This window comes from Carcharhinus amblyrhynchos, chromosome 15 (genome assembly GCF_965287045.1).
Source record: "Carcharhinus amblyrhynchos chromosome 15, sCarAmb.v2.hapA, whole genome shotgun sequence".
Classification (NCBI taxonomy): domain Eukaryota; kingdom Metazoa; phylum Chordata; class Chondrichthyes; order Carcharhiniformes; family Carcharhinidae; genus Carcharhinus; species Carcharhinus amblyrhynchos.
In genome coordinates this window covers 3,032,033-3,055,351 of record NC_137338.1, presented here as the reverse complement: position 1 = coordinate 3,055,351, position 23,319 = coordinate 3,032,033, and the positions used below count along the sequence as shown (strand labels likewise).

Below are 23,319 nucleotides of genomic sequence, written 5' to 3'. Positions count from 1 at the left end.
TATATGTTAATGGCTCCTAGTTTTGGCATGCCCTTAAGTAGAAACATTGTGCTGGATTTTCCCATCCCACTTGCCATGGGAATCATAGTGGGCGGGACACAGACCATGCAAAAGCCTGTTGAACCCAGGTGGGGTTTTCCAGACTTGGGGCAAGCGCAGTCAGAAAATCCCACCCATCATCTCTGCCTCTACCTTCAACCTCTTCAAGAACTCAATCAAGTCACCTCTCAGCCCTCATGTTACTGAAGAAAAGGCTCCAAGTTACAAAAATAATTGTGGTTAGCACTGCTTATAGTGCTGGGATCGTGGGTTCAATTCTGACCTTGGGTCACTGTCCGTGTGGAGTTTGCATGTTCTCCTAGTGTCTGCGTGGGTTTCCTCCAAGTACTCCGGTTTTCTCCCACAGTTTAAAGATGTGCAGGTTTGATGGTTTGGCCATGGTAAATCGATCACTAGTGTAGGTTAGGGGGATTAGTGGCATAAATGTGTGACATTAAGGGAATGGGGTTGGGGTGGGCCTAGGTAAGATGCTGAGTCAGAGAGTTGATGCAGATTTGATGGGCCAAATGGCCTCCTTCTGCACTGTAGGGATTCTATGTTAAAAGAGCAAAATTTAAGGGTCTTTATTTGAATGCTGATAGTGAAAACAGGGATTAATAAATACAATCTTATAGCCAATGCAGAGAAATGGTTGCAAGGTGATTATAGACCGGCGGGGGGGGGCCTGAGTTCGGAAGAACATGTGAGTTTCGGAAGTACAGAAAGTTAGGGAAAGGTGAAAGGGTGGCTTTGTTAATCCAGGACAACATTAGCACAATAGAGAGGGATGAGCTACCTTTAGGAAACCGGGAGATAGTAGTGATTTGGATAGAGATGAGGAATGATAAAGGGAAAATGACAATTGTGGGAGTTGTGTACAGGCACCCTATGAGTAATCACATAATCAAATAGGGTATCAAAGAGGAATAATGGGAGCGTATCAGAAAGGTGCAGGGAATTATCATAGGGAATCTCGCTCTACATGTAGACTGGAATAACCAGGTGAGCAAAGGTCACCTGGCTGACAAGTTCATTGAAAGTTTTTGAGACAATTTTGGAGATCAGCACGGCCTTGAGTTAACCAGGGAGCAGACAATGAGAGGGCAGATACTGTGCAATGTGATCGGCATAAATCATGAGCTCCTCAAGAAGGCACTTTGGTAACAGCGATCATAATATGACTGAATTTTACAGTGAGAGAAAGGAATGGGCCCAAGAGTAAGGAGCACATGGAGAGAAGGAGCATGGGGAGAGCTGGAGCACAGAGAGAGAGAGCAGGAGAACCACCAGATCATAGCAAAAGGAAGAGAAGATATGGGTATTTGTATTGGAACCTAGGAGTGAGTACTTGACTGCTGCCTTCTAGCTCATTAGTGATCATAGTGCCCTGAATAGTCACCTCCCTTTGCCCTGAGTCATTAATATCCTTGGAGGTCTCATAAATGCCAGTTTGAGAGCATTAATCTTGTGATATGTTGAAGTGAGTAGCCAGAATGTTCCTTGAAGAATGTCCACTGCTAATCATGGGATAATGTCTAAATTTCAAATGCTTTCTACCTGCCATGGCTGTATGATAAACAGGTTCATCCTCCAGTATCCCAGCTGTTTCTGTGTCCCAGCAGAGTTCTTTCCCTCAGGTACACGGCTTCTTCAGATAATTCCTTTCCTTGATTTCATCTTTGGTACATTTATCTGAGGGTCTGTTTTAAATCAATTCATGGAGAGGCGACAGAAGAGACTTTACCAGAATGATGTCAAGGGTTAGGGTCTAGGGAAATTGTCTTCCTTGTTAACAAAAGATTTGATGAAAGTGTTCAAAGTCATGGCGAAGGAGCATTGACATGCAGAGGGATCTGGGCGTACAGGTCCACAGACCCTGAAAGTGGCAACACAGATGGTTAAGGTGTTCAAGAAGACATACAGCATGCTTGCCTTCACCAGCCAGGGCGCCGAGCATAGAAGTTGGCAAGTTATGCTCCAGCTATATAAAACTTTAGCAACACCACATTTGAAATATTGCATGCAGTTCTGGCCACCACACTACCAGAGGGACAGGGATGATTTGGAGAGAGTTCAGAGAGGGTTTACCAGGATGTTGCCTGATATGGAAGGATATGTGACATGAGGAGAGATTGGACAAATTCGGATTGTTTTCACTGGAAAGACGGAGGCTGAGGGGAGATCTGATAGATGTCTACAAAGTTATGAGAAGCATAGACAGGGTGGATAGTCAGAGACTTTTCCCAGGGTGGAAAGGTCAACTATAAGAGGGCACAGGGTTAAGGTGAGGGAGGGAGTAAGTTTAGAGGAGACATGCAGGAAAAGTTTTCACACAGAGGATGTTGGGTGCTTGGAATGCGCTGCCAGTGGAGATGGTGGAAGCAGGACTGTTAATAATGTTCAAGATGTACCTTGATAGACACATGAACGGGAGGTGAACAGAGGAACAGAAACCATATATTGGCACAAGCTTGGTGGGCCAAAGGGCCGCTTCCTGTGCTGTATTGTTCTTTGTTCTTTGGAATTGATAAAAGTAAATGAGAAGAAAATGTCCCCGGTGGCAGAAGAGTTTGGGTAAGCACAGGGCACTGACTGAAGGTGTGTGTGAAGAAGAATCAGATGCAACTAAAGGGCGTTGTTGTTGTCTGGCATGTACTGACAGTATATACAGTCAAAGCAGTTTCAGTAGTAACTTTCCAAAGGACAATTGGGCGAATACTTGGCAAGGGAGTATTGGCTGGAGTACAAGGAAAGAACAGCAGGGAGTGGGATTAAGGGAATAGATCTTCCAAAAACACAGTGAAAGGGTGATGGGCAAATAGCCTCCTGTGCTGTGATGAGGAATGGCACTGTGAACGTGGCAGTGTCCAGTGAGGAGGTGACATTGTGTAGAATCAGCAACCTTCCTAATTCCCACACAGATGTCCCCTGCATATTAACCACGACTGATTCTGTTGTTCACTGAGACTTGAATAAAAACTACATTTGGTGATACCACCTTCCCCGCCGCCACACACACATATAGACACACACACACACACACACACACACTCATAGACACACACATTCACTCATAGACACACACACTCACACGCACGCACACATACTTACATTCACTCACACACACTCACTCACACATAAGTACACACACACGCATATACACTCACACACACACACACACACACACGAAACAAAACAAGAACAGCTTTATAAATCCCTGCGACTAACAGTGCCTCGGAATGGGTTTTCTGTTAAGTGCTCATTTTCTGAATTCATCATTTGTTTAATGAGGGAAGGTTAGTTGGTTAATGCAACAGCACTGGCAGTAATGTGGCACAGAACAAGGATTTTGTTTTAAATGAAAGGAATGTAATGAAAATTGAGGCCCTGGCTTTTTGAACAACAAATCTTTCGCTTCCATCATGCCAACCAGACTGAGTGGAGTCCAAGACTTATGGGCCCATTACAGCAGGCCAAAACAATTAAACAAACAGCACTGTTCACCTTCTTCCAGCTTTCCATTCTTCCACTTCTCACAGCATGGGCCCCTGCTGAGGGACGGGTCCACAACCCGGCCAGAGAGACGCCGTCCTTGAGTGTGAGTCTTGGCGAGCCACACCTCGCAGCTGTGTTCCCACCTTGGCCTCACCCAACATTCTGTCACCCTGACGAGGGAGGCAATCCGCACCGGGGGAGGGTTTGGAGGGGGGGGGTTCGGCTGATATTTCTCTCTCCTCCAGGAGTTGGCCAACCGTTGATCCATCTTCTGCCACACCACCCCCCACCCCTCCCCCACCCCCACCACCCCAGCTGGGAACAGCTCACTTTGAACACAGTACCATTGTAATTCCTGGATTACCCACAATGCTGCATTATTGACTGTCAGCAGAGGAACCAGGCTCAAACCAGCCTTAGTTGATGGGTCAGTTATGAGAGCACTTAAGTTAAAAGTGAGGGGTGAGAGGTTTAAGGGGGAATTTGAGGGAAACGTTTTTACCCAGAGGGTGGTGAGGGTCTGAAATGCGCTGCCTGGCAGGGTGGTGGAGGTGGGATGCCTCACATCCTTTATAAAGTACCCGGATGTGTACTTGGCACGTCATAACATTCAAGGCTATGGGCCAAGTGCTGGTAAATGGGATTAAGTGCACCGGTCAGGGCATTTCATGCCTCAGTGCAGATTCGATGGGCCGAAGGGTCTCTTCTGCACTGTGGGATTCTGTGAGACAAGAGTCAATCATTGGTGATGTATTTCAAAACTCCCCAGTTGAGCCTCACTGAGAACCTGGCCTTGATGAGGGGGAGATGATGGGGATTAGAGAGCAGAGTTACTGGAATGACATCAGGGAAGAAGGACCTCAGTTCCATGGAGAGACTGGAGAAGTTGGGATTGTTCGCTTTAGAGCGGAGAGGGATGGGGAGAATTCCAACAGAGGTGTTCAAAATCATGAAGGTTTTTGATAGGGTGAATGCAGAGAAACTGCATCTAATCAGTCACCAGAGAATGCAGAGTTAGGGCAATTAGCAAAGTAACCAGAAAAGAGGGAGGCTGGAATTCTCCCAGCAGTAGGCGGTGCATGGGAGACTGGAAAATTCCAGTCTTTTTTCCCCATGTTGTAACCTGAAATGCGGTGAATGAAAAGTGGTTAGAAACAGATTGATTGTAACTGTCGAAAGGAAATTGAATACTGGAAAAGGGGAAATTTGTAATGCTCTGGGGAAGAACAGGGATGTGAGACTCATTGGACAGCTGCTTTCAAAGAGCCACCATAGGCATGAAGAGCCAAACAGCCTCATTCCATGCTGTAAAATTCTATGGTTCTAAGGTCAGATTGCATTCACCAGACTTGCTCTCCCTTGAATAGAGAAGCTCCAGAGATGATCTGATTGAGGTTTTTAAGATGATGACAGCTCAATCGAGTGAAACTAAGTTTTATAAAGTTTATGCATTAGTGTCCCAACTAGGTTTACATTAACACTGCAATGAAAATCCCCTAGTTGCTCCACTCCGGTGCCTGTTTGAGTACACTGAGGGTGAATTTAGCATGGCCAATGCCCCTAATCATCACGTCTTTCAGACTGAGGGAGGAAGCAGGAGCACCAGAAGATAGGAGCAGGAAGAGGCCATTCAGCCCTTCGAGCTGCTCCACCATTCATCATCATCATGGCTGATTGTCCAACTCAATAGCCTAATCCTGCTTTCTCCCCATAACCTTTGATCCCATTCGCCCCAAGTGCTATATCCAGCTGCCTCTTGAACACATTCAATGTTTTTGGCATCCACTACTTCCTGTGATAATGAATTCCACAGGCTCACCACTCTTTGGGTGAAGAAATGTCTCCTCACCTCCATCCTAAATAGCATACCCTCAATCCTCAGACTGTGGCCCCTGGTTCAGGAAAGCCATGCAGACACGGGGAGAACAAGCAAACTCCACACAGACAGTGACCCTGGGTTTCTGGCACTGTGAGGCAGTAGGGCTAAACACTGCAATTATTTCCGCTAGTATGCAGAATCCAGAAATTAGCAGGATGTAACTGCAAAATTAGAGTGAAACCATTTATAAAGAAACATTTCTTCACAACAAGGTATGTGGAAATCTGGATTTCTTTCCTCAAAGCTCTTGAGGCTTGGGAACAATTGAAAATTTCAGCGTTGAGATTGATCATAGAATCACAGAATCCCTTTATGCAGAAGGAAGCCATTTGGCCCATCAAGTCTGCACCGACCACAATCCCATCCAGGCCCTATTCCCGTAACCCCGTGCATTTACCCTTGCCAGTCCCCCGACAGTAAGGGGCAATTTTATCATATCTTTGGACTGTGCGAGGGAACTGGAGCACCCGGAGGAAACCCACGCAGACACGGGGAGAATGTGCAAACTCCACACAGTCACCCGAGCTGGGAATCGATCCTGGATTGCTGACGCTGTGGGGCAGCAGTGCTAACCACTGTGCCACCCACAAGAGTGATATGTGTTTAGTTCTGACAAAAGATCATCGCCTGAAATATCGACTCTGTTTCTCTCTCTTGCGGGGGGTTCTACCTGACTTCCTGAAGACTACCAGCATTTTCTTGTTTTGTTTTAGATTTCTAACATCTGCGATATTTTGCTGTTATATTAGTTGGATCTTTGTCCGATCAGGCTATTAATGGAACAAAGGCAGGTAGAAGGAGTTAAGATGCAGGATAGCCACAATCTAACTTAATGGCACAAACAATCCTGAGGGGCCGAATGGTCTCTATCTATGCGGTTTCTACACTAGTGTATGAATCTTTATATGTATGTGATGGAATACTCTTCGCTTACCTGTCAAGAAGCTGGATATCATCCAGGACAAAGCAGCCTGCTTGTTTGGCACTCCATCCACCATCTTCAACATCCACTCCCTCCAGCACTGGTGCAAGGTGGCAGCCGTGTGTACCATCTACAAGATGCACTGCAGCAACTCAGACAGCACCTTCTGAATGCACAGCTTCTACCACTTTGCAGGACAAGGGCAGCGGACATCATCACCAGCAGGCTCCCTTCCACGTCACTCACCATCCTCACTTGGAAATATATCGGCCGTTCCTTCACTGTCGCTGGGCCCAAATCCCGGAACTCCCTCCCTAACAGCACTGTGGTGTACCTACAGCACATGGGCCTGCAGGGGATCGAGAAGGCAGCTGACTCAGTGCTTGGGTCAGTGAGAAGAGCAAGGAGGGTTAGTGCCAATGGGCAGGTGAGGGTGAATGGAGCTATCGGGAAATCAAACACCTTCTAACTCCCATCATTAACACTCAATATTGCCTTCAAATGGCAAATAGAAATGTCATGGCCCCGCGTTACCAACTTGGCATCACGCCCAGTGGCATCACCACAGAATCCCTACAGTGCAGAAGGAGGCCATTCGGCCCATTGAGTCTGCACCAACAACAATCCCACCCAGGCCTTATCCCTACATATTTACTATGTTAATCTCCCTGACGCTAAGGGCCAATTTAGCATGTCCAATCAACCTAACCCATACATTTTTGGATTGTGGGAGGAAACTGGAGCGCCCGGAGAAAACCCATGGAGACACAGGGAGAACATGCAAACTCCACACAGACAGTGACCCGAGGCCAGGGATCCAACCCGGGTCCCTGGCGCTGTGAGGGAGCAATGCTAACCACTGTGCCATCCATGTACCGACCATCTCAAGGGGGATTAGTGAATGACCTTCAGCGATACTGACATTCCGTGAATGAATAAAAGAAGTGATATCTGGTGGAGAACATCTCATTCGGACAAATAAGACTCCAGAAATATCTCTCTCAAGGAAAGCAAAGGCACGACAACACCAAGTGCGTTTGTGATTTTGAGGACAGTTTTTAATAAATAATGTGGCAAGGAAGTTACATGTTTCGGATTATTTGATCCTGAATATGTAAATTTATGACTACGGAAAAGAAATCGTACATAAAAAGTACCAAAAACAACGTGGACAGGTTCTTTAATTTCCTTTGCATGATACACCATCGCCCTTGGTAACCGCGTCACAAGAAGTCCAATATTAAACCTTGATCCAATGACGCCACGCATCTCCTGGGTGAAAACTGGTCTTTCTTTGGGGTTTTTTTTGGTGGGGAGATGTAACCTGTCCCCTCCCACAAAAGAAAAACGGCGTACCCAATTGATTATATTGCTATTTGCAAACAGTACTCTGCTCCTGCGTCACTCTCCTCATCTTCTCCGAGACAGCCATGAGGGGCAGTCAGTCAAGAGATGCCTTTGCAAGTCACGCCAGCGAGCAAAATTAAGAGATTGTGTTCTTACATGGAAGCGGACGCACAGCGGTAGAAATCCTCATCGAAGTTTACTCAGGCCGGGACGTCCGAGTTTGCTCGTATGTAAACAGCCACAAATTTTGTCTCGAGTCCTCTTTTGGACAGGAACCTTCTCTTACAAGAGGTTACCGAGCGAGGGAACTGCTTCCTTCTCTCAGCTCTGTGCACGTACTGAGTCTCCCTCACCCCTCCCGCGCTAACCCTCACAAAATATTCCCCTTTCCTCCCTCGCTTTCCCCCCCTCCCCCAATCGAACGCCTTCTAACTCCCGAAAAATCGAACACTTCTCTCCTTGCTCGTACCTACCCGTCGTTCCCCCCCCGCCGCACCCCTGCCCCCACCCCCTTCCTCCTCCCTCTCCCCTCCCCCCCCACCCCCACCCACCTCCCCATTTCCTCCGTCACAACTCAATCCTTCAGAAAGATGCGGGAGGTTAATAAGTACCATTGAAAAAATGGTTTTCCTTTCAAAAATTAAAAAGTTTAGTGATTGTGCTTTCAAAACCAAGAAATGAATTAAAAAAAAATTGAAACAGTGCATTACAACGACAAAAACAAAATAATATATATTATTAAGAAAAGATGCAGTTCAGCTTTGTGCCGAGGTGGCCGCTCTTTGGAGGATAGTGTTTTAACACACAACTTATTTACAACAGGGCTGAATGGGAAGCTGGGGGACTCGTGTGGGATGTGAAAAGAGAAAATAATCCAGTACATATTTACAAAGTGAATCACCCCCTTTTCGGGTTTGGCACGGTTGAAGGAGCTAACTCTTCCAAACAAAGCAAAACTGGTTGGGACTGAGCGTTGGTTGAGTCCGAACATAAGTTACAACGAAAAGCCAAGGTCGCCCCTCCCTCTCCCACCCCATTCAAAAAGAGAAGTCAAAACTTAAAAAAAAAAATCAAATGAAAGAAAGAAAATGAAAACTGACATGGTCAATCAACACGATGCAAAGAATTATAATTTACACGGTCTGTCGGTGCACCAAACATTATATCTGGCAGCAGATATCTTCCACGGGCAGGAGTTTTACAAAAACTGATATAGATCGCTCCAAAGTCCAATCGGAGTTCATCGTTCGATATAAACTTTGTTCTTCAGCTTTCAGTTTCCTGTATTCATAGAAAGGGTAAGAGGAAATGAATCAACAATCCAAAGCACATTCACTGATTCTTCATTCATCTGTCTCCCCTCCCCGACCCAGAGTTGCGAAGGGGGCATCTGATCAAAGTACATCCCCCAATTTCAAAAGGGATTGATGGAGTCGATGTAGACCAAATGCAGAAAAGATTTACTAGGATGCTACCGGGATTTGATGGATTGAATTATAAGGAGAGGCTGGATAGACTGGAACTTTTCTCCCTGGAGCATAGGAGACTGAGGGGTGATCTTATGGAAGTCTATAAAATAATGAGGGGCATAGATCAGCTAGTCAATATCTTTTCCCAAAGGTAAGGGAGTCTGAAACTAGAGGGTATAGGTTTAAGGTGAAAGGGGAGAGATACAGAGGGTCCAGAAGAACAACTTTTTTCACACAGAGGGTGGTAAGTGTCAGGAACAAGCTGTCAGAGATAGTAATAGAGGCGGATACAATTTTGTCTTTTAAAAAGTGTTTAGACAGTTACATGGGGAAGATGGGTATAGGGGGATATGGGCCAAATGCGAGCAATTGGGACTAGCTTAAAAAAAAGCACAGCATGGATAAGTTGGGCCGAAGGGCCTGTTTCTGTGTAGTAAACCTCTATGATTCTATGACTCTATAAATGTTGCCTCTTATGGAGCAATCTGGTACAAGAGGTCACAGCTATAGGTTGGGAGGTGGTTGATTTAATTTAAAACTGAGATGAGGAGGAACTACGTATGGGTGGCGCGGTGGCATAGTGGTCAGCACTGCTGCCTCACAGAGCCAGGGATCTGGGTTCAATTCTGGGCTCGGATCACTGTCTGTGAGGAATTTGCATGTTCTCCCTGCGTCTGCATGGGTTTCCACTGGGTGCTCCAGTTTCCTCCCACAGTCCAAAGATGTGATTGGCTATGATAAAAGTGCCCCTTAGTGTAGGGACTGGCAGGTAATTACACGGGGCTACGGGAATAGGGCCTGGTGGGGATTGTTGTTGGTGCAGGCTCGATGGGCCGAATGGCCTCCTTCTGCACTGTAGGGATTCTATGATTCTACTTTTCGCAGAGGGTGATGAATTTGTGGAACTCACTGCCCCATAGTACAGTGGAGTCTTAATCACTGAATGGTTTCAGGAAGGAGATGGATATGTTTCTAATAAAAAACAGGTTAAAGGGAAACGGGGAATAGGAGGGGAGGTGGATTTGAGACCAGGGAGAGATCAGCCATGATCTGATTGAATGGTGGAGGAGGCTCGAAGAGCTGAATTTGCCTACTTCTGCTCCCAATTCCTATGTTCCTATGGACCCAGTAACAGCTCAAGTATAACACCGTGGCAATTAATGGTTCTGGATTGTAGATTTAATGATCTGACTCTGAACACGAGAATTCAGGAAGGAGGAGAAGTGTTCCCATTTGGCCCAGTGAGCCTGTTCCACCATTCAGTATGATCATGACTGATCCTGGGCTTCCAATCCATTTCCAGTCCATTCCCCAGAGATGCCAAACAGCTCTCGGTCCCATCCATAAACGTATTGGACAATGAAGCATCCATAACCCTCCGGGGTGGAGAATTCCAAAGATTCACAACCCTCAGAGTGAAGAAATTTCTCCTCACCTCAGATTAAATGATTGGCCCCTTATCCTGAGATTGTGCCCCCATGTTTTAGATTCCCCGAGCAGTGGCTGCCCTTTCCAACAACCTCCCCCCTCCACCCCATCCCCCCCTTGGGATTCTACAGGTTTCAATGAGATCGCCTCTCATTCTTCTAAACTCAAAGGAATATAAGCCCAAATTACTCAGCCTCTCATCATCGGACAACCCACTCATTCCAGCCACCAATGATTGTACCATCTCCAGTGTGAGTCCATCCGTTTGTGAAAGTGGAGACCAAACTGCACTCAATATTCCAGATGTGGTCTCACCAAAACCTTGCAATTCTGTTTTTTTTTGTTTTCCAATCCTTTTGTGGTAATGCCAACATGCGATTTTTCTGTGCGAATTGCTTGCAGTAGCTGTGTGCTAACTTGCTACATTCCTTGTACCAGTCCTTCCAAGTCTCTTTGAACAATAAGTTTTATCAGCTTTTAAAAAGAATCAGCCTTTCTATTCTGACAACCAAACTGAATAAATTTGCACTTCCGTGTATTATAATCAATCTGCCCTCTCACCTCGCTTGTCTATACCTCTTTACAGCCTCTCTGTGTCCTCCCCACAGCTTATCTTCACACCTAGCTTGGAATCATCAGCAAACCTTGACACATTTCTCTCTTCACCTGTCATTCATTGGCCCAGCATTGATCATTGCGGCACTCTACTATTCACTGCATGCATTTCAAAGAACATAAGAAATAGGAGCAGGAGTAGGCCATCTAGCCCTTCGAGCCTGCCCCGCCATTCAATAAGATCATGGCTGATCTGAAGTGGATCAGTTCCACTTTCCCGCTTTCTCCCCATAACCCTTAATTCCCTTGCCTACCAAAAACCTATCTACCCGTGTCTTAAATATATTCAGCGAGGTAGCCTCCACCACTTCAACGGGCAGGGAATTCCAGAGATTCACCACCCTTTGAGTGAAGAAGTTCCTCCTCAGCTCTGTTCTAAACTTCTCCCCCCTTATCTTGAGGCTGTGCCCTCTAGTCCTGCTATCCTTTCTAAGCGGGAAGAATCTCTCTACCTCTACCCTATCCATCCCCTTCATTATCTTATACGTCTCTATAAGATACCCCCTCATCCTTCTAAACTCCAACGAGTACAGACCCAGTCTATTCAGCCTCTCTTCATAGTCCAACCCCCTCATCTCTGGTATCAGCCTAGTGAACCTCCTCTGCACTCCCTCCAAGGCCAAAATATCCTTGCGCAAGTGCAGCGACCAAAACTGCACATAGTAAGAGCCCTATTTATGTCCACTCTGCCTTTTATTCACAGTTAACCAATCTTCCACCCATGCTGAAACACTGTCCCCAACTCCAGCAGCCCCCACCTTGCCTATTAACCCACTGCGTGTCACCATATCAAAAACTTTTTGATAATCCAGGTAAACTACATCTACTGGTCCCCCTTTATCTAACCTGCTATTATTTCTTCATACCTGTAAAGGTAAAGGGTGGGACTAACACGTCCAGAGAACCTTCAGTGTTCAGCATAGCCAGGACTGGATCAGGGAAAAAAGGGAGGCAAATGTCTCAAAATAGTGAGTGTCCTGGAGGAGTATCGAAAGTGCGAGGCGTACTTGAAAAAGATATTAGGAGTGTGAAAAAACACTGGTGGGCAAAATACAGGAACTTCCAAGTATATTAAGGGCAAGAGGTTTACTGGGGAAAGAGTGGGGCCCATGAGGGACCAAAGTGGCAATCTATGTGTGGAGCCAGAAGGTGTAGATGAGGTTTTAAATGAATATTTTGTGTCCATGGTCGCTATGGAGAAGGATGATGTCCATATAGAAAGGGGGAGAGGATCGGTGCTTTAATTGAACAAATTAGAATTGGGGAGGAGATGTTAGTGGTGTTAGTGGCTATAATGTGGATAAATCCCTAGGCCCAGATGAGATGTATCGAAGGCTGCTGTGTGAAGCAAGAGGGGAGAGATTGCAGAGGCTCTGAGGCTAATTTTCAAATTTTGTCTGGCCACAGGAAAAATGTGATGAAGTATAGAACCACCTGATGAAGGGACAGCTTGTTCCGAAAGCTTGTGGCGTTTGCTACAAATAAACCTGTCGGACTTTAAGCTGGTGTGGTGAGGCATCTTTCTGTTTTCACAGGAGAGGTGCCAGAGGACTGGGGAACAACTGATGTGATGCCAATATTCAGGAAGGGAAGTTGGGATAAACCAGGTAATTACAGGCCAGCGAGTCGAACATCACTGCTAGGGAAATTATTGGAAAATATTCTGAGGGACAGAATTAATCTCCACCTGGGGAGGCAAGGATTAGTTAATGATAGTCAGCATGGCTTTGTCAAGAGGAGATCATGTCCAATGAATTTATTTGAACTTTTCGAGGAGGTGACTAGGTGTGTAGACGAGGGCAGTGCAGTTGATGTTGTTTACATGGACTTCAGTGAGGCTTTTTACAAAAGTTCTACATGGGATGGTGATGAAGAAGATAAGAGCTCAGGTGATCCAGGGCGATTTAGCAAATTGGATGCAAGGAGGCGGAGGGTGATGGTCGAAGGTTGTTTTTGTGACTGGAATTGTGTGTCCAGTGGTGTTCCACAGGGATCGGGTGCTGAGTCCCTTGCTGTCTGTGTGTGTGGTGTTAATGTGTAAGTGCACATCAATGATCTAGAGTGAATGTTGGATGCATGATCTGTAAATTCACAGATGACACAAAAGTTGATGTTGTGGTTAAATAATGAGGAGGCTAGACTTAGATTACGGGACAATATAAATGGGCTGGTCTGCTGGGCAGAAGAGTGGCAAATGGAATTTAACACTGACAAGTGTGAGGTGATTCATTTTGGCAGGACTGACATACAATGACCTGAGGACTCACAGAGGTCCAGAGGCATTTGGGATGTATGTCCAAAGATCCCTGAAGGCAGCAGGACAGGTAGATACAGTGGCCAAGAAGGCATGTGGAGATACCTGCCTTTATGAGCTGAGGCAGAGAATATAAGAGCAGGGAGGTTATGATGGAGCTGTATAAACACTGGTTAGGCCACAGCTGGAGTACTGTGTGCAGTTCCGGTCACCATACTATAGGAAGGTTTACACTGGAAGAGGTGCAGAGGAGACACACCCGGGATGTTCCCTGGACTGGAGCGATTCAGCTGTGAAGGGAGGCTGGATAGTCTGGGACTCCTTCGAGCAGAGAAGGCTGAGGAGGGACCTGATTGAGGTGTACAAAATTATAAAAGACGTAGATAGAGCAGATAGGAAAAAACTTTTCCCTTTATCAGAGGGGGTCAATAACATGGAGCATAGATTTAAGGTCAGGGTCAGGAGAATTAGAGGGGATTTGAGGAAAATCTTTTCACCCAGAGGGTGGTGGGAATCTGGAACTCACTGCCTGAAAGGGTGGTAGAGGCAATGTTCTTCACAACATTGAAGAAGTATATAGATGAGCACTTGAAATACCGTAGTATGCAAGGCTATGGTCCGAGTGCTGGAAAAGGGGATTAGAATGGATAGTGCTTGATGGCTGTGAGACAGGGGTGGGCTGTAAATGGCTCTAAAACTTCAGTTCAAAAGACAACTGTTTGTCGCTATTCTCAATTTCCGTCCCAACTTCATTTACATACTCCTTTTATTCAAAGTTGCCGACTTTGTGGCACTTTTATCAAACTTTCTACTTATAATCTGCAGCTCTGGTTCCATTGTTTGTGCATTTTCTCTATATCTTTCCTCCGTTACGAACCAGATGGGTTTTTACAACAATTAATGATAGTTGTCACAGTCACCGTTGCTGAGACTGATTTTATATCCCAAAGTTATTCACGGAATTTAAATTCCACCAGCTGCCATGATGGGATTTGAATCGACGTCTCCTGAACATGAATCTAAGTGTCAGGGTTGCTAGTCATGTGACATTACCACTGCGCCACTATACCCCCTCAATAAGATGTAGCTTTATTTTAGTGATTCTGCATCTGAAACCTGATATTCTTTTAGCAACATCACCTAAAGGAGTGCCAAGTTCCACAATAATACTGACAATATCCAACATGACCCTCCACCTCTCTTTGCCCTCCACTGTCTTCGATTGGCTTGTTTGGCACTAAAAACTGGATGAAAGGAAAGTTCCGCCAAGCAAGTATTGGGAAAAGGCTATCAGGAGAGGTTGAATAAACTAGGATTGTTTTCACTGGAAAGACAGAGGTTGAGGGGAGACCTGATAGAGGTCTACAAAATGATGAGAGGCAGAGACCGGGCGGATAGTCAGAGGCTTTTTCCCAGGGTGGAAGTGTCAATTACAAAGGGGCACAGGTTCAAGGGGGGAGGGGGAAAGTTTAAGGGAGATGTGCAGGGGAGGTTTGTCACACAGAGAGGGGTGGGTGCCTGGAACGTGCTGCCAGAGGAGGTGGTGGGGGCAGGCACATCAGCAACATTTAAGAGGCATCTGGATGGGGTCCATGAATAGGGAGGGAATAGAGGGATACGGACTGAGTAAGGACAGAAGGGTTTTTTTTTAGTTTAGTTTGGGCATCATGATCGGCACAGGTTTGGAAGATCAAAGGCCAGATCCTGCGCTGTACTTCTCTTTGCGCCTTGTTCTGAGGCCAGAAGTCATCGACATTAAGTCACCGCTACAAATTTCTTTTCTTCATCACCGATACCATCTCTCATGGTTGTCACTGTTTAAGGCTCAAGGTATCTCAGATAACAATCAATGGAGGAACTCTTTTCTATCTGTGTCCTTATCAGATTGGCCTACGTGTGACTCCAGGACACACAGCAATGCAGTGACTCTGAAAATGCCCTCTGAAATGGCCCAACAAGCCATTCAGTTCAAGGGCAATTAGGGATGAGCAACAAATGCTGGTCTTGCCAGTGACAGCCACATCCCGTTAATGAATAAGGAAAAAAAGTGGCAGAGGTTCCTGGGCCTAACTGGAAGTCCTGGAGAAACCAGGATGGTTCTCCTTCGAGGAGAGAAGGTGAAGGGAGATTGAACAGAATTGTTCAAGTTCTGAACGGCAAGTAAGGAGAAAGTGTAGGTCGATGACCAGAAAACGCAGATGTAGTTTGGTTGGCAAAAGCCTTAGAAGTCAGATGAGAGAATCTTTTCACACACAGGGAGTTGTTGGCAAAGATAGATTTTTGAACAGTAAAGGAGTTAAGGGTTATGGTGAGAGAGCGGGTAAGTGGAGCTGAGTCCATGAAAAGATCAGCCATGATCTTATTGAATAACAGAGCAGGCTCGAGGGGCCAGATAAAAGAGCAGTGGAAACAGATTCAACAGGAACTTTCAAAAAGGAATTGGATAAATGCTTGGATAAAGGCAGGTTAATAGAGTGGTGAAAAAGGCATCTGGCACACATGCCCTTCTCAATCAATGTATAGATCACAAAAGCAGTTGTATAGAACTTTGGTGAGGACACAGCTAGGGGACTGTGTGCAGTTCTGGTCACCACATTACAGGAAGGACGTGAAGGCACTGAGGGAGGTGCAGAGGAGATTCACCAGGATGCTGCCAGGGATGAAGCATTTAAGTGATGAAGAGAGGTTGGGTAGGCTTGGGATGTTTCTCTGGAGCAGGGAAGACTGAAGGGCGACCCGATTGAGGTGTTCAAGATTATGAGGGGCATGGACAGAGTGGATAGGGAGCAGCCGTTCCCCTCAGTTGAAGGGTCAGTTACGAGGGGACACAAGTTAAAAGTGAGGGTGGAAGCTTTAGGGGGGATTTGAAGAAAAACTTCTTTACCCAGAGGGTGGAGAAAGTCTGGAATATGCTGCCTGGGAGGGTGGTGGAGGTGGGATGCCTCACATCCTTTAAAAAGTACCTGGATGAGTAATTGGCACATCATAACATTCAAGGCTACGGGCCAAGCGCTGGAAAATGGAATTAGATGGAAGGTTTCATGCATCGGTGCAGACTCGATGGGCTGAAGGGCCTCTTCTGCACTGTAGGATTCTGTGATCCTGCTTGAAGGGGGAATATTTGCAAGGCTAAGATGAAAAGATCAGGTGTGGAACCGATTGGATAGTCTTTTTATAGAGCTTTGACAGGCACAATGGGCTGACTCTAAGAGTCAGAGGCATAAAGGTTTACAGTATGGAAACAAGCCCTTTGGCCCAACTTGTCCAAACTGCCTTTATTTTAAACCCAGAAGCCATTCCCAATTGGCTGCATGTGGCCCATATCCCTCTATACCCATCTTACCCACATAACTGTCTAAATGCTTTTTAAAAGACAAAATTGTACCCGTCTCTACTACTACCTCTGGCAACTTGTTCCAGACACTCACCTTCCTCTGTGTGAAAAAATTGCTCCTCTGGATGCTTTTGTATCTCTCCCCTCTCACCTTAAACCTATGCCTTCCAGTTTGAGACTCCTCTATCTTTGGGAAAAGATATTGACTATCGAGCTGACCTGTGCCCCTCATTATTTTATAGACCTCTTGTACTCATTGAGTCTCCGAGGAGTTCTGTGGAATCATTCTGAATGGATTGAGGGTGAATGATCCACCACCTTAATCATGAAACACTCTCAAGTCCCAGGTTTGCAGGTTCTGACAAACTCCCACTCCCCCAGCCACACCAAACCCCCCCCCCATTCCCAATCTCCCCTCCTCCTGCTCCCAGGCACAAACACATCTGGATCATTCACCTCAAAATCTTCTTCTTCACACTCGTAGGTCCCCATTTCTTGTAGACCAGCTTCTGATGGGTTCCTGCGGGATGCAGCTGCGCTGCTGCCTGCCATGGTCTGTTCCACTCTTCTCCGGCCTCCGGACCCTCTCGATGACATGGAGCTGGAAGAGCTGGGCTCCCTGGGATTCTGCGCAGACGGGAAAGTTGGCCGGCTGTATGGGAGGACATCCTCCCCTGGTCCTGCAAGACAAACACGGAGGTGAGAGTTGGGGCGAGGGGACCTCGGAGACTCTTAATCATTTCCCCCTCCCTTTGTTCTTCCCTCAGCCCTTTGACAATGTTGTGAGGAGTTGGGATGGGTGAGCGTGCTAATTCCATTCCACTGTTGACTGGTCTTCATAAGTCACGACAGGCGTGAATTTCTTAACCCCTCACCCTGCCGAGGTGGGGAAGTACCCGAAGAAGATGCTGAAATTCAGTGACATGGAAGTGCTCCTCCCCTCAATCCACACAGACTCATGGAGATTTACAACATGGAAACGGTCTCTTTGGCCCAAATTGGCTATACTGCCCAGTTTTTACCATTAAGCGAGTCCCAGTTGCCTGCATTTGGCCCATATCCCTCTATTTAACCCATGTAACTGTCTTAAGTTTTTTTTAAAGACAAAATTGTACCCGCCTCTACTACTGTCTCTATCAGCTCGTTCTAGGCACTCAACACCCTCTGTGTGAAAACATTGCCCCTCTGGACACTTTTGTATCTCTCCCCTCTCACCTTAAACCTATGCCCTCTAGTTTTAGACTCCCCCTACCTCTGGGAAAAGATATTGACAATCTAGCTGATCTGTGTCCCTCATTATTTTATAGACCTCTATAAGATCACCCCTCAGCCCCGTGGGCTCTAGGGAAAAATGTCCCAGTCTATCCAAACATCTTGCCTGAGTTGTTGGATGCAGAGTGGACTGGCAACCTTGAGGTTGTGAGTTCAAATACTATTGGATTAAGCTTTGATACTGAAGTCAATAGATCATTTCCAGCCTGGTACCTGGAGAGTGACAATCAAAGATGATAAAGAATGCAGTAGCTGGTATTTATACCATGGTCTGCACTTGCTAATGTTAATGTCTCTCCTAAAGTTTATTGCTTGGTGTCACAGATAGGCTGACATTAACACTGCAATGAAATTACTGTGAAAATCCCCTAGTTGCCCTGTGCCTACTTGGGTACACAGAGGGAGAATTTAGCATGACCAATGCATCTAACCAGCACGTCTTTCGGTCTGTGGGAGGAAACCGGAGCACTCGGAGGAAACCCACACAGACACAGGGAGAACGTACAAACTCCACACAGACAGTGACCCAAGCCAGGAATCAAACCCAGGTTCCTGGCACTGTGAGGCAACAATCATAGAATCACAGAATCTTTACAGTGCAGAAGGAGGCCATTCGGCCCATCAAGCTTGCACTGACAACAATCCCACCTAGGCCCTTTCCCTGCAACCCCATGCATTTACACTGCTAACCCCCTGGCACTAAGGGGGAATTTAGCATCTCCAATCAACCTAACCCTCACATTTTTGGAGTGTGGGAGGAAACAAGAACACCCAGAGGAAACCCATGCAGACATGGGGAGAATGTGCAAATTCCACACAGTCACCTGAGGCCAGAATTGAACCCGGGTCCCTGGTGCTGTGAGGCAGTAGTGCTAACCATTGTGCCACTGTGCTACTGAGTAGCTTACAGCCAATGAACTGTCCTCCCTGTTGTAACATAGGAAACACTATAGCTAATTTGTGCTCAGTAAGATCCCAAAACCAAGTGATCTGTTTTTTCACTTATGTTGGTGGAGAGATAAATATCAGTGAGGCCCCAGGAAGAAACCTTTCTGGTCTTCTTTGAAAATAGTGCGCTGGGATCTTTTGAATCCACTCAGAGAGGGCAGACAGGGCCTTGGTTTAAGGTTTTACCTGAAGTAGTTGATGCCAAAACATTGAATGTATTCAAGAGACGGCTGGATATAGCATTTGGGGTGAATGGGATCAAAGATTATGGGGAGAAAGCAGGATCAGGCTATTGAATTGGACAATCAGCCATGATGGTGATGAATGGCGGAGGAGCAGGCTCAAAGGGCCATCTCCTGCTTCTATGTTTCCATGTTTACCTGAAAGATGGCACCGCAGACAGTGCAGCACTCTCACTGCTGGGCTGGGGCCATCCACCTCAATTCTGTGCTCATCTATCTGGAGTGGCAACTGTTGCTAATAATCTCAGACAAATTGCCTGTAGGCCTTGAGAAAAGAGAATCTCATCATTCCATTCCCGTTGCCAGGACTCTCAGGGAAGGGCAGTAATTAAGAGCTTGCCGGTGTTGGGCACACACAGCCGAGGAAGTGTTGACACTGGCAGTGTTTCCTTCACTAGTCCAGGAGCACAGAGAGAAATTGATAAGGCATTTCAGACAATCACTCGTGGATCCAAAAGGGAATCCAGGATTTCACCCACAGAGCGATGACCATGTAGAACGTACAATTTGAAGTATTGAGGCACGTAGCATAAACATATAACAGATAACGTTTATTTATTAGTCACAAGAAAAGCTTACATTAACACTGCAATGAAGTTACTGTGAAATTCACCACACTCCGGCGCCTGTTCAGGTCAATGCCCCTAACCAGCACGTCTTTCAGAATGTGGGAGGAAACCCACGCAGACACGGGGAGAATGTGCAAACTCCACCAGACATTGACCCAAGCTGGGAATCGAACCAGGGTCCCTGGCGCTGTGAAACAGCAGGGCTAACCACTGTGCCACCCAATTTAAAACGAAGGTCGATAAGTACATGAAGGAAAAAGTAATAGAAGGAAATGGTGATAAACTGAAGTGACGCTGGGCAGGAGGAGGCTCATGTAGCAAGGAAACACGAACATAGACCATTTGGGCCAAATAGACTGTTTCTGTCCTGTCCATTCTGTGTAATCGGTTCATACATTGCCCATTCTACACACTATCCACAACCCCCAAATCTAAGTGCCTCTTCCCCACCCTGTCTCCACGTTTCCCTCTTCCCTTTCCTTTTGTTGTAACAGCAACTGCACTTCATCGCCTGGAGAACACCCTGAGGTGGTGAGAGGCGCCACAGAAATGCAGCTTCTTTTCCCCCTCCTGGTCAGGATAGTAATTCTCCCAATGCCCCCCCTCTCCCCGCCCCAGCACGCGGAGCAGTCATTTCCACTGTCTTACCTGGGGGGAGACGAGCCTTGGGCTGGGAGTTCTCCCGCTTGTTGGCCTTGCTCAGGCGCTGTTTGGCACCGTGGACCTCATTTTGCCAGTGATCCGGTGGCTCTCGGCACTCTGCTGGGGTCGTGCGGCTTTCGGGAAGATGCCGGGCGTCCGTGCCTTCCCTCGCTCGGAGGCCACCGATCTTCCTGTCTCCAGCTCGCTCCGCCTTGTGGTCCACTGCATCCGGTTTTGGTAGCATGGATGGCCAGGCCTTCAGTTGGCTCTTTGTCTGGAAGTTGGGTGATTTGATGGCTGGAGGGGGAATCGGAGGTGGGGGCAGCTCTAAGGTTGGAAACGCACAAAAATAATTCCCATTTTCATTAAGTTCTCACGTTTCAAAATCCCTCTTGCACCTACCTTGCTCCCACGCCCATGAAAGTAACAGCAACCCATATAAATGATACTCAGCACCTTTAATGTCTTGCTAAACACCCCAAGGTGCTTTGAGGAACAATACGAATCAGAATTAGACTCTGAGGCGACCAAAAGCTTGGCAGGTTTTTGAGGAGCATCTTAAATAAAAAATGTGAGTTAGAGAGGTTTAGAATCATAGGACACATTGAGGAGATTGTAGAATCATAGAATCCCCACAGTGCAGAAGGGGGCCATTTGGCCCATCGAGCCTGCACCAACCAAGTGTTTTACCCAGGCCCACCACCCCACCCTATCCCATGGTCAATCCACCTAACCTTTTTCCAAAGTTTAAAGTTTATTTATTAGTGGCACAAGTGAGGTTACATTGACACTGCAATGAAGTTAATGTGAATATTCTCCTAGTCGCTATACTCCGGCACCTGTTTGGGTACACCAAGGGAGAACTTAGCTTGGCCAGTGCACCCAACCAGCACATCTTTCAGATTGTAAGAGGAATCTGGAACACCTGGAGGAAACCCATGCAGACACTTATTGAATGGCGGGGCAGGCTCGAAGGGCTAGATGGCCTACTCCTGCTCCTATTTCTTATGTTCTTATGACACGGGGAGAATGTGCAGATTCTGCACAGACAGTGACCATGGACGGGAATCGAACCCAGGTCCCTGGTGCTGTGAGGCAGCAGTGCTAACCTGCACACCCTTGGATGGTGGTGCAAAGACAGGAGAGGCAGTGATATAGTGGTATTGCCATGAGACTAGAATCCAGAGGCCCACTATGGTAGCTGGTGAAATTTGAATTCAGTGAAAATTTGGCATTAAAAGCCCAATGATAACAATGAAACCTTTGTTGATTACTGTAAAAACTCATCTGGTATTCACAACAATCGTATAGGTTTAAAGGAGATGTACAAGGCAATTTTTTTACACAGTGGGTGGTGGGTCCCTGGAACTCACTGCCGGGGGAGGTAGTGGAAGCAGTGACCATAGTAACTTTTAAGAGGTCTTGACAAATACATGATCAGGATGGGAATGGAGGGATATGGTCCCCGGAAGGGTAGGGGGCTTTAGTTTAGTAAGGCAGCCTGGTCAGTGCAGGCTTGGGGGGTCAAAGAGCCTGATCCTGACCTTCTTTGTTCTTTGTTATCTGACTATTTGGTCATTCTCACAATGTGGGTCCGTGGGATCTTGCTGCGCGCAAATTCCCTGCTGTGTTTCCTACATTGCCACCTCAGTTAGTTACGAAGCACTTTGGGACATCATCAGGAAGAAGCGACAGTAACTTCAGCCTTCCCGCTGAGTTCCACAACGGACATGACATTTTCCCATTGTTCCACCGGATGTGGAGAAGCTGGGGGATCTGTGATGCGGCTAAGGGAACGAGGAATATTCGATACGATGGCTGCCGTGCTAAGGTATAATTCTACAAACTGGCTAGAAGCGTTTAATATTCATCAGAGAAGCCAATGGCTTTATGGCTGCATCCTGTTTAATTGAAAACACCTGGTTTGCAAGTTGACCCTGCTGGATTGCCCTCTAATTAAATACCCTGTTCTTTTTCAATCTAATTTTCCTCACACAAAACCACATTGCGTTTCCCGGCCTCCAAGTCAGCTTTTTCATTATACAATCACCCCTGGCAGTGACTTCCTAATATCAGGGGTTTAGGCACACAAACTCCCGATCTATTTTAATCTTCCGTTTGATTATTATTGTTCTCTCAACTCAATCCTAACCCTGAGGGCCTCCGCTGTTGCGATTATATCTGGTAATGAATCGCATTAAAGTTCCGTGGACCTGGTTTGAACCGCCTCTGCCCCTCATTGCAATTTGTGCTTTCACTGTTGCTTACACTACACAACTCGCTTACTCTCACTTCAACCTTCCTCTCCTCCAAAATAGGGCAATCCTAGTACCTGGGACAATTCCGCAGGAACTAGCTCAGCAACAATAAAGGCTTAGTTCATAAAATAATAGATACCAAGGGACCAGATAGAGAAAGGAAACTAAAAGCAGGTTCGGAGTGGTTTATATATAGAATAACAGATACCCGGGAGTGAGTTACAGACTGGAATCTAATTGAGGGGTTCGGGGTGGTTTATATATAGAATAACAGATACCCGGGAGTGAGTTACAGACTGGAATCTAATCGAGGGGTTCAGGGTGGTTTATATATAGAATAACAGATACCCGGGAGTGAGTTACAGACTGGAATCTAATCGAGGGGTTCAGGGTGGTTTATATATAAAATAACAGATACCCGGGAGTGAGTTACAGACTGGAATCTAATCGAGGGGGTGGGGGTGGTTTATATATAGAATAACAGATACCCGGGAGTGAGTTACAGACTGGAATCTAATCGAAGGGTTCGGGGTGGTTTATATATAGAATAACAGATACCCGGGAGTGAGTTACAGACTGGAATCTAATCAAGGGGTTCGGAGTGGT

At 46.4% G+C, this 23,319-nt stretch overlaps 1 protein-coding gene across 1 annotated transcript in view; it reads right to left on the bottom strand.

Annotated features, from left to right (window-relative positions):
- Positions 1–8,236: 8,236 nt before the first annotated feature.
- The window catches only part of robo1 (roundabout, axon guidance receptor, homolog 1 (Drosophila)), a 325,286-nt gene continuing 310,203 nt past the window's right edge, over positions 8,237–23,319 (bottom strand). Inside the window, exons 28-30 of the mRNA XM_080203340.1 lie at positions 20,462–20,782; positions 17,239–17,462; positions 8,237–8,963 (exon numbers count right to left, since the gene is read on the bottom strand). Coding sequence (XP_080059466.1) covers positions 8,949–8,963; positions 17,239–17,462; positions 20,462–20,782 — 560 coding nt within the window. The 3' untranslated portion in view covers positions 8,237–8,948. The remainder of the gene's footprint in view (positions 8,964–17,238; positions 17,463–20,461; positions 20,783–23,319) is intronic.